General features: G+C 47.4%; 1 protein-coding gene across 1 annotated transcript in view; it reads right to left on the reverse strand.

Moving 5' to 3' along the window:
• LOC137301656 (aminopeptidase N-like) overlaps positions 1-9,619 on the reverse strand; it is a 70,951-nt gene extending 61,332 nt beyond the window's left edge. Inside the window, exons 1-4 of the mRNA XM_067971197.1 lie at positions 9,539-9,619; positions 7,939-8,802; positions 5,859-6,001; positions 4,070-4,206 (exon numbers count right to left, since the gene is read on the reverse strand). Coding sequence (XP_067827298.1) covers positions 4,070-4,206; positions 5,859-6,001; positions 7,939-8,585 — 927 coding nt within the window. The 5' untranslated portion in view covers positions 8,586-8,802; positions 9,539-9,619. The remainder of the gene's footprint in view (positions 1-4,069; positions 4,207-5,858; positions 6,002-7,938; positions 8,803-9,538) is intronic.
• Positions 9,620-16,166: the final 6,547 nt, after the last annotated feature.

The following is a 16,166-nucleotide window of genomic DNA, read 5'->3' on the forward strand; positions in this document are numbered from 1 at the left end:
ATTTGCCCCAACTACTCCTTGTGGGAGCGAGTTCCACATTCTCACCACTCTGGGTGAAGAAGTTTCTTCTGAGTTCCCTAATGGATTTATTAGTGACTATTTTATATTTATGACCTCGAGTATGGACTCCCCAACTCGTGGAGTAGTTTTCTCTACGTCTATCCTATCAAACCCTACTATCTTAAAGACCTCTATCAGGTCACCCCTCAGTCTTCTCTTTTCTAGAGAAAAGAGACCCTGCCTCTTCAGCCTTTCCTGGTAAGTACATCCTCTCAGTTCTGGTATCATCCTTGTGAATTTTTTTTGAACCCTCGCCAATGCAAGTATATCCTTTCGATAATATGGAGACCAGAACTGTGCACAGTACTCCAAGATTTTTTTTTAATTCATTCATGGGATGTGGGCATCGCTGGCGAGGGCCAGCATTTATTGCCCATCCCTAATTGCCCTTGAGAAGGTGGTGGTGAGCCGCCTTCTTGAACCGCTGCAGTCCGTGTGGTGAAGGTTCTCCCACAGTGCTGTTAGGAAGGGAGTTCCAGGATTTTGACGGAGTGATGATGAAGGAACGGCGATATATTTCCAAGTCGGGATGGTGTGTGACTTGGAGGGGAACGTACAGGTGGTGTTGTTCCCATGTGCCTGCTGCTCTTGTCCTTCTAGGTGGTAGAGGTCGTGGGTTTGGGAGGTGCTGTCGAAGAAGCCTTGGCAAGTTGCTGCAGTGCATCCTGTGGATGGTACACACTGCAGCCATGGTGCGCTTGTGGTGAAGGGAGTGAATGTTTAGGGTGGTGGATGGGGTGCCAATCAAGCGGGCTGCTTTGTCCTGGATGGTGTCGAGCTTCTTGAGTGTTGTTGGAGCTGCACTCATCCAGGCAAGTGGAGAGTATTCCATCACACTCCTGACTCATGCCTTGTAGATGGTGGAAAGGTTTTGGGGAGTCAGGAGGTGAGTCACTCGCCGCAGAATACCCAGCCTCTGACCTGCTCTTGTAGCCACAGTATTTATGTGGCTGGTCCAGTTAAGTTTCTGGTCAGTGTGACTCCCAGGATGTTGATGGTGGGGGATTCGGTGATGGTAATGCCGTTGAATGTCAAGGGGAGGTGGTTAGATTCTCTCTTGTTGGGGATGGTCATTACCTGGCACTTGTCTGGCACGAATGTTACTTGCCACTTATCAGCCCAAGCCTGGATGTTGTCCAGATTTTGCTGCATGCGAGCATGAACTGCTTCATTATCTGAGGGGTTGCGAATGGAACTGAACACTGTGCAATCATCAGCAAACATCCCCATTTCTGACCTTATGATGGAGGGAAGGTCATTGTTGAAGCAGCTGAAGATGGTTGGGCCTAGGACACTGCCCTGAGGAACTCCTGCAGCAATGTCCTGGGGCTGAGATGATTGGCCTCCAACAACCACTACCATCTTCCTGTGTGCTAGGTATGACTCCAGCCACTGAAGTGTGGTCCAACCAAGGTATTGTAAAAGTTTATAATAACTTATCTGCTTTTCAATTCTACCCCTCTAGAAATGAACCCCAGCGCTTGATTTGCCTTTTTTAATGGCCTTATTAACCTACATTGTCACTTCTAGTGATTTGTGTATCTGTACCCCTAGATCATTTTGGTCCCCTACCCCATTTAGACTTTTATTTACAAGCAGTATGTAGCCCCCCTTATTGTTCCGACCAACATGCATCACCGCACACTTATTGAAATTGAAATTCATTTGCCATTTACACGCCCACTCTGCGAGTTTATTAATGTCCTCGTGCATTTTGATGCATTCTTCCTTTGTATTAATTGCATCCCCTAATATGGTGTTGTCTGCAAATTTTGAAATTGTACTTCCGATTCCAGAGTCCAGATCGTTACTGTAAATGGTGAACACCAGTGGTCCCAGCACCGATCCTTGTGGAACACCACTTCCTACCTTTTGCCAGTTTGAGTAACTACCTTTAACCCCTACTCTCTGTTTTCTGTTTTAGAATCATAGATCATAGAAGTTTACAACATGGAAACAGGCCCTTCGGCCCAACATGTCCATGTCACCCAGTTTATACCACTAAGCTAGTCCCAATTGCCTGCACTTGGCCCATATCCCTCTATACCCATCTTACCCATGTAACTGTCCAAATGCTTTTTAAAAGACAAAATTGTACCCGCCTCTACTACTGCCTCTGGCAGCTCGTTCCAGACACTCACCACCCTTTGAGTGAAAAAATTGCCCCTCTGGACCCTTTTGTATCTCTCCCCTCTCACCTTAAATCTATGCCCCCTCGTTATAGACTCCTCTACCTTTGGGAAAAGATTTTGACTATCTACCTTATCTATGCCCCTCATTATTTTATAGACTTCTATAAGATCACCCCTTAACCTCCTACTCTCCAGGGAAAAAAGTCCCAGTCTATCCAACCTCTCCCTATAAGTCAAACCATCAAGTCCCGGTAGCATCCTAGTAAATCTTTTCTGCACTCTTTCTAGTTTAATAATATCCTTTCTATAATAGGGTGACCAGAACTGTACACAGTATTCCAAGTGTGGCCTTACTAATGTCTTGTACAACTTCAACAAGACATCCCAACTCCTGCATTCAATGTTCTGACCAATGAAACCAAGCATGCTGAATGCCTTCTTCACCACCCTATCCACCTGTGACTCCACTTTCAAGGAGCTATGAACCTGTACTCCTAGATCTCTTTGTTCTGTAGCCAGCTTGCTATCCATTCTGCTACCTGTCCACTGACTCCACATGCTCTGATCTTAGCCTTGAATCTACAATACAGTACCTTATCAAAAGCCTTTTGAAAATTCAAATATAATACAACTACAGCATTAGCCTTGTCTACACTTTCTGTTACTGCTTCAAAGAATTAAAAAATGCATGGTGCGAGTGTTCGCAGATATCGTAAACTGTCATTTCGATATATTTTCTATTTACGATACACGTTACGATACACGTTACAGAATGACCACGACTGGTTCTGCAAAGATCAAACATTAGTATTTTTGTATAAGAGCAACTACATTTTGAGCAGGAACCGTTCTGTTTCTGTGCTGTGAACACTACACCATGTATCAGAAAAAACATCTCTGTTTAAAAGAACACCATAGTGTCTGCTTATACAATTTATTGCCATTATTGATTTGTGGTGTGATTTGTCTGAGTTGCAATTTAGCACATTCGAGGAGATTTTCACTCGCTGTGCACCGGGAGTGACATTCCCCACAGTCCTCTTCCTGTGTGGATACTGCCTCGGGGCTATTTCAGAGCCAGGAGGTCGAAGATTCTGTCTGACTCGGTGGCTGCCTCAAATATATGGAAATTGGGGCCCTGTTGCTCAGAGGCCATTATTTAATGCTCGATAGACCTCACGCCCCAAGCCCTCGGCCAGTACAAGCTGGACCAGAGCAGAGGCCCTGTCAGGTAAGTTTAAAGCTTATCTTTGTGGGGCCAGGAGGAGCAGGAGTGGGGCTTGGGCCACTACCGCCCTCAGAACCCCCCCCCCCCCGTTCTGAACCATGACACCACCCCCCGCCCCCCTCCCCCCCACCCTCCTCTGGTTGCCCATTTCAGCTGGTCAACGGGATGTTAACACGGGCCGGGAGTTAAAATCCATGAATATGTTTTTGTATGGATTGATGTATCCCATTCACATCTGACTGATGAGACTTGCAGGGTAATGATCCAATCTCGTGCATATCGGAGATTCAGGATTATGTGCTGTGTGATTTGCAAAGCATCCATTTAATTAATTCCTAGTTGGATTACCCCTTTAGTGTGCTGATGCCCACCTTGATGCCCAGAGAATGAGTCTTACCCTTGCCACATGTTGCAGAGCCTTGGCATCTCTGCAGAGAGACAGGAGGAAGCTCACTAGGCAAGTCACCCAGAATTGCTCTCATCAATCTCATAGCAGCTGGATACAAAGAAACATAGGCTCCAACCGGTCAGTCCACCAACCCCAGTGGGAACAACCCAACTGGTCAGTCCACCAACCCCAGTGGGAACAATCCACAGCACAGGAGATCCCAAAAGGTAGGAAAAACAATTAAACTCAAAGATCTCCTACCAAAGTCCCATTTCTCTCTTGCTGTACATGCGCAAAGTCGGAAACAATAAAAGCGAGTAGGTAAGTGGACATCTTGGGTGTTGTTTGAAAGGCAGTAATATTCCAAGTGGTTCCATTGCGATTTATGGTTTGGATGCCTGCAATAAAGGGAAGAACTTATATTTATCATGTCTCAGGAATAACTCAAAAGTGTTTGACATATAATGAATTACTTTGAAGTGCCACTACTGTGAGTTGGGTAACTGCAACAGCCATTTTACACACAGCGAGATCCCACAAACAGCACTGAGAAGGATGAACATTCATTCTCATTTTGGTGGAGTTGATTGAGCGAGGAATGCTAGCCAAGTTATTACAATTTGCTTATATTGTTCTATGCACGTTTTTTCAACAAACTATATTTAATTTAGTTTAATACTATTTATTTGATTTGATTTTCTCGACCAACATTTGCTTTTTTAGCGAATTTTATGCTCATTTGGGGGATGGAACGTTCTCCATTTCAGACGCGCAAGCACACCCCCCTCCACCCCCGGGCCCAGTCCCCCCCCCCAACCCGGGCCCAGTCCCCCCCCCACCCACCCCGGGCCCAGTCCCCCCCCCCAACCCGGGCCCAGTCCCCCCCCCAACCACCCCGGGCCCAGTCCCCCCCCCAACCCGGGCCCAGTCCCCCCCCCACCCACCCCGGGCCCAGTCCCGCCCTAGTTTTATTTTATTCGTTCATGGGATGTGGGTGTCGCTGGCAAGGCCGGCATTTATTGCCCATCCCTAATTGCCCTTGAGAAGGTGGTGGTGAGCCGCCTTCTTGAACCACTGCAGTCCGTGTGGTGAAGGTTCTCCCACAGTGCTGTTAGGAAGGGAGTTCCAGGATTTTGACCCAGCGACGATGAAGGATCGGCGATATATTTCCAAGTCGGGATAGTGTGTGACTTGGAGGGGAACGTGCAGGTGGTGTTGTTCCCATGTGCCTGCTGCTCTTGTCCTTCTAGGTGGTAGAGGTCGCGGGTTTGGGAGGTGCTGTCGAAGAATCCTTGGCGAGTTGCTGCAGTGCATCCTGTGGATGGTACACACTGCAGCCACAGTGCGCCGATGGTCAAGGGAGTGAATGTTTAGGGTGGTGGATGGGGTGCCAATCAAGCGGGCTGCTTTGTCCTGAATGGTGTTGAGCTTCTTGAGTGTTGTTGGAGCTGCACTCATCCAAGAAAGTGGAGAGTATTCCATCACACTCCTGACTTGTGCCTTGTAGATGGCGGAAAGGCTTTGGGGAGTCAGGAGGTGAGTCACTCGCCGCAGAATACCCAGCCTCTGACCAGCTCTTGTAACCACAGTATTTATGTGGCTGGTCCAGTTAAGTTTCTAGTCAATGGTGACCCCCAGGATGTTGATGATGGGGGATTCGGCGATGGTAATGCCGTTGAATGTTAAGGGGAGGTGGTTAGACTCTCTCTTGTTGGAGATGGTCATTGCCTGGCACTTATCTGGCGCGAATGTTACTTGCCACTTATCAGCCCAAGCCTGGATGTTGTCCAGGTCTTGCTGCATGTGGGCTCGGACTGCTTCATTATCTGAGGGGTTGCGAATGGAACTGAACATTGTGCAATCAGCGAACATCCCCATTTCTGACCTTATGATGGAAGGAAGGAAGGTCATTGATGAAGCAGCTGAAGATGGTTGGGCCCAGGACACTGCCCTGAGGAACTCCTGTCCTGGGGCTGAGATGATTGGCCTCCAACAACCACTACCTTATCAAATCCGCTTATAATTAGTTAATGAAACTTGTGAGACTTACTGGACTCTGGCATGTTGGAGAGAGCAATGTGGTGTGCTTTGTGATACAGACTTATGTTGAATGTGGCTTTCATCGCTGGCTCATCAAAGCAGGGGAAAGCTTTTCTGGCATCAGTGGGCTGCATCTGAGTTGTTGCGATAACTCTAATAACAAAAGGAAACAGAACAGATGCTGCTGATCACAGAAAAAGTCGAAACAATGACGCTGCGCTCTTTATATTTATCTCCTATTTTGAATAATTAATTTCTCCCTCACCTTTCTCTTTCTGAGTGAGTGACAGGAGGGCTGTTTGAGGCCTCACTGTATAATTGACCCCCTAATAGTTTCCTTGAGCAGCGTTTGATGACCTGCTCAATGATTCCAGTTTTATTAGTGGACAACTTGCAATAACCCGAGTCAATCTGTTCCGTTCTGCACTGCTGCTGTTTCGGATTGAGGTTTTTTGAAAATGTCTCAAATCACCAACAAATCACAAAAGCAATAATCCGATCAGCACCTGACATGCCTGTGATGTCACACTCGACACAACGAATAGGATTCCAAAGAAAGTTCATTTTCTGAGTGAGCGCAATCCAGAGAATAATATCTCCATTGTCCTGGAATTAACTTTCTGACGAGCTGTTTGTTATAAATCTCACAAGATACTTCTGACTGACGTATTATTGTAATTTAGTATTGCAGCAAGACCTTGCAATTGCAAAGCTGTTTCTCCATTGACTCCTTCGGAATCGTGCGCCTCAATATTAACCCCCCACCCACACACAACGGGGAGGGGGGGTAAAGTGAAATACGGGGAACACGACCCCAACATGTTCTGCACGCACTCACTGCCTTTTTTGTGACGGTGGATATCGAGGGTCCAAGTGTCCAGTCCTGGAGAGACGGGACATTCAATTAACATATTTAAATCAGGCGCTCTCAGTGCAACCAGGGGTTGGGAAAATTGGCAGTGAAACGGAGGGTAGAGCTGTCCTTCCACAAGATAAGTGGCTGTCTCAGTACTTGTGTCTCCCTAGGCGTCCCGATTGTGGGCCTCTCCCTCCTCCTGATTACCGGGGACTGTCCCAGGGATCTCTGACTTGGGCCTCCTGCCTGCTGACCATTTGCCCAGCTGCCAAGTGGGAGACGGAACTACAAAATGTTAATGAGGGCCGGCCATTAAAATTGCACCCTCCCTGCCTCCCCATAAATATTAGGGCCATTGTTTCCATCATGTACAGCCTGCACAGTGACACAGCTGTCACACCGTGTTACCACCATGGTGTAAGGTGAATGACCTGCAATTCTTATGATACAACCTGATGAACAATATTATTCTGCTCCTAAGGTGCACCCATGTTTAAGATAATGTGTCCCTTTTAAGACCACAAAGTCAATTTGCTGTAAAAGGGAACATGCTGAGGTTGATTACAGGTTGATTCTGTTGATGAGGGATATTTGCATATTGGCAGATGCTTAAAGTGTGACATCTGGAGTATGAGAGACTCAAAAATTTGAGGAGATTTATAATAGATAGGAGGACTACTTAGGCAAATATTGATCAGAGGCAGGGATCACTTATGAACATCAGCTAGTTATTTGTCCGAACATAAATGTTAATTATTCATCAGAAACTGGGCAATAAAATTGCACCTTAGGAGCTAACGCTGGGCTCTTCTCCACATCCTATTGGAGGAAGTGGCCGCAGCATAAATCTGGAGCAGCGAGTCCTGTTCCACTCCTAAAATATCCCAACACTGGGGGTCCCAGTCAGTAACTGCCTACTGCTTCTAATATTACAGGTGTGATCCCACCCTCCCAGCGGGGAGCTGCTCAAGGGGAGCTCAGCTCTGAAAATCAGGGGGTGCAGCCCATGATCTCGGACCCTCGAAGTGGGACCCACACATTCTGTCCCTGCAATCCCCGGGACGCGCCCTTCCAGTCACTGCTCCCCTCAACTTCTCTTTTAGAACATTATTTTAACAATCCTTGAAAGCAACATTTCCTTACATTTAGTTCATTATTTGTATATTATTTATTGACAGTTTGCAACTGACCCCAAATTAAAATAAACTGAAAATGATTTAACAAGCAGACTGACCTGGTTTGTCCATCTTCAGCGACGTACTGACTCCTGTAAAACCCGGACAGATCGTCCGCCAACTCTCCTTCAAACTCCGTGCGCAGGGAATATTTCTTATTTCTGGACAGGTTCTTAGACAGTTCGATCACCAGGTATTGGGTGTCATTTTGCAGCCGTCTTCCTGTTATTTTGGGGGGAGCCGTGCCGTCCACAGCCCGGAGTTGAACGGCTTGGTCTCCAGGTGTGAACTTGAGCTTGTTGCTGTGAATGAGAATCAGGTTCGTGTCCTGTTTACAGAGGAAGAAGACGGTGGAATTACCAGTGAAATAATAACCTTTGGTTTGGTGCTTGTCCAGATGGGGCCAGAGGATCAGGTCATAGTGATAGGGTACCAGGGACTCGGGCAATCTGAACTTGTTCCAGGGGTTAGATGGAGGCGGGGGGCTGGTGGGCGACGGGGGGCTGGTGGGCGATGGGGGGCTGGCTGGAGGCGCTGGGCTGGCTGGAGGCGCTGGGCTGGAGAATCCGTTGTCTGGGCTCTCTCTGGTCTTATCCTTCTCTTGAGCATAAACCACAGCCAGGGCGATGATGGTGGCGACAGCAGCTGCGGCCAACACAATGCCCAGCACCAGCATGGACTTACTGATGTAGAAACCGTTCCCCATGATCACAGCCCAGGTTCTGAAGCTCAAGGCGAGCACGGAATGAACGGGTGGTCTTTTATCGCGGAGATTTTTCTTTTATTGCAGGCGGGTTAATGATTGATGGGCCGAGTTACCAACCTCCTCACTGGTTAACTCGGGGGTCGTCGCTTTCAAACACCTGGAACCAGTTTGCTATCAAGAGTTTGACGGGAAACGACTTCCTTCACTGTGAAATGTTCTGAAAGAAATTAATTTCAGTCAGTGTCCCGGTCAGTGTTTTAACCAGTTGTAAAGTAACCAACACATTTCAGAAATTGCAATCAAAACAATTGAAGTGCAGTTTGATTTAAAACGAGAGTTTAAAAAACTCGGGAGTTCCTCGAGTTACTTTTTTTAAAAATGAAGTCTGTTACAATGCAGATGTTCCCTGGTGACCCGGGATGGTCGGTGCGGAGTCAGCAACATCTGGATCCAGATTAATACCTGGAACTTTCACTCTGATTATTGAAATAGTTGGAAAACTCAGACTGGCCATTAATGTGGGGACAGGAGGAGTCTGGAGCGAGGGTTGGGAGGGACGGTCTTGGTTTAATCCGATTACTGGAGAATCTCCAGTAATGAATCTGGTCTCAGTTTTAATCAAACTATTTCGGAGCAGCGAGTTAAGGGCGAGGAGTGTAACTCCCGCTATTCCCACTCGGAGTAACTCAAACAAGAACAAAACAGACTCTTTATGCACAGATCTAGGCTCCAGTCTGTGTTGGGCTATAATTTTTGAATAGTTTAAGTCAATTTCTGGGATAACAATTGACACCAATCGTTTTCGGGTTTTGTGGGAATTATTTTGAAAATCCCATCAACTAAGATTTTCCCGCCTATTCTATCACTGAATGGAATCGAACCACTCAGCATTTTAGCTTCTAATTCTCCAATTCACAAATTCTTACTAAGCTTGATTATAAATATCCTTTTACCTTTAAACACCCCCTGCACCGGTCCATCCACCAGCTTTCCTTTGAATAGTGAATATTTTGCGATCATGGACTGATCGCCAGTCAAAGATTGATGCAGCAGCAAGGCTCAGAATCGCTCAATCAGACAAGTTTCGAAACAACTTTATCCCGGCCCCTTCCCTGGGACGTGATGTGGGATTAGAAGGATGTGGTTGTCTGTATTGGAAGGAGAGGGAGAGACAACAATTATGACTAACAATGTTTTGCAATCAGAACAAAAAGAAATACCAGTTTCTACCGCACAAGCTCCTCGGTTACAGAATCAAGGCGGGTAGATGGAGTTAAGATACAGATCAGCCATGATCTAATTGAATGGCAGAACAGGCTCGAGGGGCTGAATGGCCTCCTCCTGTTCTTATGTTTCCCATGTGACAGTCCCAGAGTTGGATTTAACCTCGCCAAGTTTTCTGCATTACAATCAGTTTGATGTAAACCTGAATATCGCATGTAGCTGCCACGTGACATAACGAATCTGGCTCGAACTGGGATAACATGCAATAAACATGCAATAAACATGCAAGTTAAGACAACTCATGCAGATGCAATACAATTCGGGCTGATTGACAAATCTCCTGTCCGATTTAACCAAAACACGCCTCCCGATTTTACACAGGATTTACAGCAATCACTGCTCCAATGGGCATGAAAATGAGCTGTCCCAGGGAACACTAGGTGCCTCTCCTGACCACCAGAGGACACACGCCTTTGTCCTCTGGATAACAGTGGTGCAAATTCACCCTGCTACTCTTCAGGTCAAAATACTGTAAAGCAAAATGTTGGAAATAAGGAAACTTCAGGCCTAAGGTGCAAATTATTTTGGAGGAACAAGATGTTTCAAATCAATTTTCAAATCGGAGTCCGAGAGCAGAAGGAGAGTCCGAGAGGTGAGCGCAGTGTAAAAGGAGAGTCCGAGAGGTGAGCGCAGTGTAAAAGGAGAGTCCGAGAGGTGAGCGCGGTGTAAAAGGAGAGTCCGAGAGGTGAGCGCGGTGTAAAAGGAGAGTCCGAGAGGTGAGCACAGTGTAAGAGGAGAGTCCGAGAGGTGAGCGCAGTGTAAAAGGAGAGTCCGAGAGCGGGAGGAGAGTCCGAGAGGTGAGCGCAGTGTAAAAGGAGAGTTGGCGAGCAGGAGGAGAGTCCGAGAGGTGAGCGCAGTGTAAATCTAAGGCAAGTCATGGCAGCAGAGCTCACGCCCATGATATGCTCCTCCTGCACTATGTGGGAAGTCATGGACACGACAGGTGTCCCTGGCGACCATGTGTGCAGGAAGTGTGTCCAGCTGCAGCTACTGGCTAACCGCATTTCGGAGCTGGAGCTACGGGTGGATTCACTGTGGAGCATCCGTGATGCTGAGACTATCGTGGATAGCACGTTCAGTGAGGTGGTCACACCGCAGGTAAAGATTACGCAGGCAGAAAGGAAATGGGTGACCGCCAGGCAGAGTAAAAGGACTAGGCAGGTAGAGCAGGAGTCCCCTGGGGCCATCTCCCTCTCAAACAGATATTCTGCTTTGGATACTGTTGGGGGAGATGGCTTATCTGGGGAAAGCAGCAAGAGCTAAGTTCGGGACACCACGGGTGGCTCTGCTGCACAGGAGGGGAGGAAGAAGAGTGGCAGGGCTATAGTGATAGGGGATTCAATTGTAAGGGGAACAGATAGGCGTTTCTGCGGCCGCAAACGTGACTCCAGGATGGTATGTTGTCTCCCTGGTGATAGGGTCAAGGATGTCACGGAGCGGCTACAGGGCATTCTGGAGGGGGAGGGTGAACAGCCAGTAGTCGTGGTCCATATCGGTACCAATGACATGGGTAAAAAGGGATGAGGTCCTGCAAGGTGAATTTAAGGAGTTAGGAGATAAATTAAAAAGCAGGACCTCAAAGGCAGTGATCTCAGGATTACTACCAGTGCCACGTGCCAGTGAGTATAGGAACAGGAGAATAGACAGGATGAATGCGTGGCTGCAGGAATGGTGTAGGAGGGAGGGATTTAGATTCCTGAGACATTGGGACCGGTTCTGGGGAAGGAGGGACCTGTACAAGCGGGACGGGTTACACCCGAGCAGGACCGGGACCGATGTCCTCACGGGAGTGTTTGCTAATGCTGTTGGGGAAGGTTTAAACTAGATTGGCAGGGGGATGGGAACCTGAGCAGGGAGACAGAGGAGGGGGAAACAAGGATAGAAACAAACGACAGAAAGGGAAGGAGCAATAGTGGAAGACAGAGAAAACAAGGGCGAAAAACAAATAGGGCCATAGTGCAAAATAAAAGTAAGATGACTAGCAATCTTAAAAAGACAAGTCTAAAGGCATTGTGTCTTAATGCACGGAGCATTCGCAATAAGGTCGATGAATTAACAGCGCAGATAGATATTAACGGGTATGATATAGTTGCGATTACGGAGACATGGCTGCAGGATGTCCAAGGATGGGAACTGAACATCCAGGGGTATTCAATATTTAGGAAGGACAGGCAAAAAGGGAAAGGAGGTGGGGTAGCATTGTTAGTAAAGGAGGAAATCAATGCAATAGTGAGGAAGGATATTGGCTCGGAAAATCACGATGTGGAATCTGTATGGGTGGAGCTAAGAAACACCAAGGGGCAGAAAACGTTGGTGGGGGTTGTCTATAGGCCCCCAAACAGTAGTGGAGATGTCGGGGAGGGCATTAAACAGGAAATTAGAGACGCATGCAAGAAGGGTACAACTATAATCATGGGTGACTTTAATCTACATATAGATTGGTCAAATCAAATTAGCAATAATACTGTGGAGGAGGAATTCCTGGAATGTGTACTTGATGGTTTTCTAGACCAATACATTGAGGAACCAACTAGAGAACAGGCGATCCTAGACTGGGTATTGTGCAATGAGAGAGGATTAATTAACAATCTTATTGTGCGGGGTCCCTTAGGGAAGAGCGACCATAACATGATAGAATTCCTCATTAAGATGGAGAGTGAAGTAGTTGAATCCAAAACTAGGTCCCTGAATCTAAATAAAGGAAATTATGAAAGTATGAGGTGCGAGTTGGCTATGATAGATTGGGGAACTTTACTAAAAGGGATGATGGTGGATAGGCAATGGCTAATATTTAAAGAACGTGTGCAGGAATTACAACAATTATTCATTCCTGTCTGGCACAAAAATAAAACAGGAAAGGTGGCTCAACCGTGGCTTACAATAGAAATTAGGGATAGTATTAGATCCAAAGAGGAGACATATAAAATTGCCAGAAAAAGCGGCAAACCTGAGGATTGGGAGCAGTTCAGAATTCAGCAAAGGAGGACAAAGAGATTGATTAAGAGGGGAAAATAGAGTATGAGAGTAAACTATCAGGGACATAAAAACTGACTGTAAAAGCTTCTATAAATATGTCAAATGGCAGAACAATTAAACACATCCTTTGGTTCTGTCTTCACAAAGGAGGACACAAATAACCTCCCAGAAATGCTAGGGAACCAAGGGACTAGTGAGAAGGAGGAATTAAAGGAAATTAGTATTAGTAAAAAAATAGTGCTGGAGAAATTAATGGGACTGAAAGCTGATAAATCCCCAGGGCCTGATAATCTACATCCCAGAGTACTAAAAGAGGTAGCCATGGAAATAGTGGATGCATTGGTTGTCATCTTCCAAAATTCTACAGATTATGGAACAGTTCCTCCAGATTGGAGGGTGGCAAATGTAACCCCACTATTTAAAAAAGGAGGGAGAGAAAAAACAGGGAACTACAGACCGGTTAGCCTAACATCAGTAGTGGGGAAAATGCTAGAATCTATTAAAAAGGATGTGATAACAGGACATTTAGAAAATATCAATGGGATTAGACAAAGTCAACATGGATTTATGAAAGGTAAATGATGTTTGACAAACCTACTGGAGTTTTTTGAGGATGTAACTGGTAGAATAGATAAGGGAGAACCAGTGGATGTGGTTTATTTGGATTTTCAGAAGACCTTTGATAAAGTCCCACATAAGAGGTTAGTGTGCAAAATTAAAGCACATGGGATTGGGGGGAATATACTGGCATGGATTGAAAATTGGTTGACAGACAGGAAACAGAGAGTAGGAATAAATGGGTCTTTTTGGGGGTGGCAGGCAATGACTAGTGGGGTACCGCAGGGATCAGTGCTTGGGCCCCAGCTAGTCACAATATATATCAATGATTTGGATGAGGGAACCAAATATAATATTTCCAAGTTTGCTGACCACACAAAACTAGGTGGGATTGTGAGTTGTGAGGAGGATGCAAAGAGGCTTCAAGATGATTTAGACAAGTTGAGTGAGTGGGCAAATACATGGCAGATGCAGTATAATGTGGATAAATATGAAGTTATCCACTTCGGAAGGAAAAACAGAAAGGCAGAGTATTATTTAAATGGTGATAGATTGGGAAATGTTGATGTACAAAGGAACCTGGGTGTCCGTGCACACCAGTCACTGAAAGCAAACATGCAGGTGCAGCAAGCAGTTAGGAAGGCGAATGGTATGTTGGCCTTCATTGCAAGAGGATTTGAGTACAGGAGCAGGGATGTCTTACTGCAGTTATACAGGGCCTTGGTGAGACCACACCTGGAGTATTGTGTGCAGTTTTGGTCTCCTTACCTAAGAAAGGATATACTTGCCATAGAGGGAGTGCAGCGAAGGTTCACCAGACTGATTCCTGGGATGGCAGGACTGTTGTATGAGGAGAGATTGGGTCGACTCGGCCTGTATTCACTCGAGTTTAGAAGAATGAGAGGGGATCTCATTGAAACATATAAAATTCTGACAGGGCTAGACAGACTGGATGCAGGGAGGATGTTTCCCCTGGCTGGGGGGTCCAGAACCAGGGGTCACAGTCTCAGGATACGGGGTGGGATATTTAGGGCTGAGATGAGGAGAAATTTCTTCACTCAGAGGGTGGTGAACCTGTGGAATTCTCTACCACAGAAGGCAGTGGAGGCCAAGTCACTGAATATATTTAAGAAGGAGCTCGATAGATTTCTAGACACAAAAGGCATGAAGGGGAATGTGGAGAGAGCGAGAATATGGTATTGAGATAGAGGATCAGCCCTGATCTTATTGAATGGGGGAGCAGGCTCGAAGGGCCGAATGGCCTACTCCTGCTCCTATTTTCAATGCTTCTATGTTAAATGTCATCGATTTAACCTTCAATTAGAAGGCTGATATTATCCTTTATATAATTAATGTTTTATTGATCAGTGCTTTAAAAAAATAAGGGGCTCGATTTTAGGGTCGGGTTTCCTGCGGGTTTCCAGCGGGGGGGCCCCGAAAATCCCGATATTTGGTCACGTGACCGGATCGCGCCGCGATCCCGACCACTTCCGGGTTCCCCGATGACGTGCGGGGCTGCGTGCGTGGCCCCCGCTGGTGGGAATCCCGCAGGCAATTAAAGCCAGCGGGGTTCCACTTGAGAGTACTTACCTTGCTTGTTGAGGTCAGTTAATGAGCTGAATCAGCTGTCAAAAGAGGAAGTGTGGGATTTTAGGTTCAAGGCAGTGAGTTTCACACACTGGGGGAAACAGTCTCTCTCCAACCAGGCATGTTGCAGCCAGCAGCCTGTGGCAGGTGCCAAGGTGCACTCCACGGGGGAGAGCCCTCACCCACGCAGGAGGCCACCGCGTCACATAGGGCAACCCCTGCCCCCCACCACCCCCCGCCAAGCCAGAGGACAGACCGACACGAAACCGCAGCCCCAGTCCGAGGAACCACCCACCTACCCTGCACAACCCCTCAGACCAACACCTGCCAGATGGGTGGTGCGTTGACATCCTCGGAGGACGAACAGCATGACCAGCCCCAGCAGCCTCGCAGTCCACGCCGTCCGCCGCAGAGACGTGGAGCCCCCCAACACGGTGTTGTTGCACGCCCACCTGCACAGCAGGAGGGAGGGCTACCGCAGAGAGAGACGCATCGCAGAGGGCACTACCCTCGCCACAGGGTCCACAGACCGAGGCGAAGCTCCCCGGACCTCTCCGAGCAGCAGTGCACACGGAGGCGCAGATTCGCTCGACATGTAGTCGTGGAGATCTGCAGGCTCTTTCATGCCAAGCTGCTCCTGGCTGGCCCCAGCACCAACTGCTTACCTGTCGCTGTCAAAGTCACCACTGCCCTCCACAACTTCTCCTCCGCATCCTTCCAGGGTGCAGCCGGCTACACCGCCGATGTCTCTCAGTCGTCTGCGCGGAAGAGCCCTGCAAATACACCTGCACCTACTCTGCAGTAACACGATGGGTGGCATCAGTGGTGGGTCCTCATAGTGATACCCAGGAGCGGGCATTATTGGACACAACGGACAGGATTCGCGGAGACATGGCAGTGGTGGTGCCAATATAATGTGTGCTGTTTGTTGCTCTGAAATTCAATATAGGTAACACCCATGTCAAACCCTCTGATACCCTTGTGCACCCCCTTCATGCTCACGAAACATTTGCCTTATGCTGCCTACTGCACATATGTGATGCATGCCCTGTGGCTGCAGCACAGGTAATGGCAGGTTGAGTGAGGCTGGCCGTGAGGGAGATGCATGAGAGGGTGAGTATGGGATGGAGCCATGAGATTGTATGAGGATTGGGTCGCGTGTTAGTGGCAGGATGA

This window comes from Heptranchias perlo, chromosome 34, assembly GCF_035084215.1.
Source record: "Heptranchias perlo isolate sHepPer1 chromosome 34, sHepPer1.hap1, whole genome shotgun sequence".
Classification (NCBI taxonomy): Eukaryota; Metazoa; Chordata; class Chondrichthyes; order Hexanchiformes; family Hexanchidae; genus Heptranchias; species Heptranchias perlo.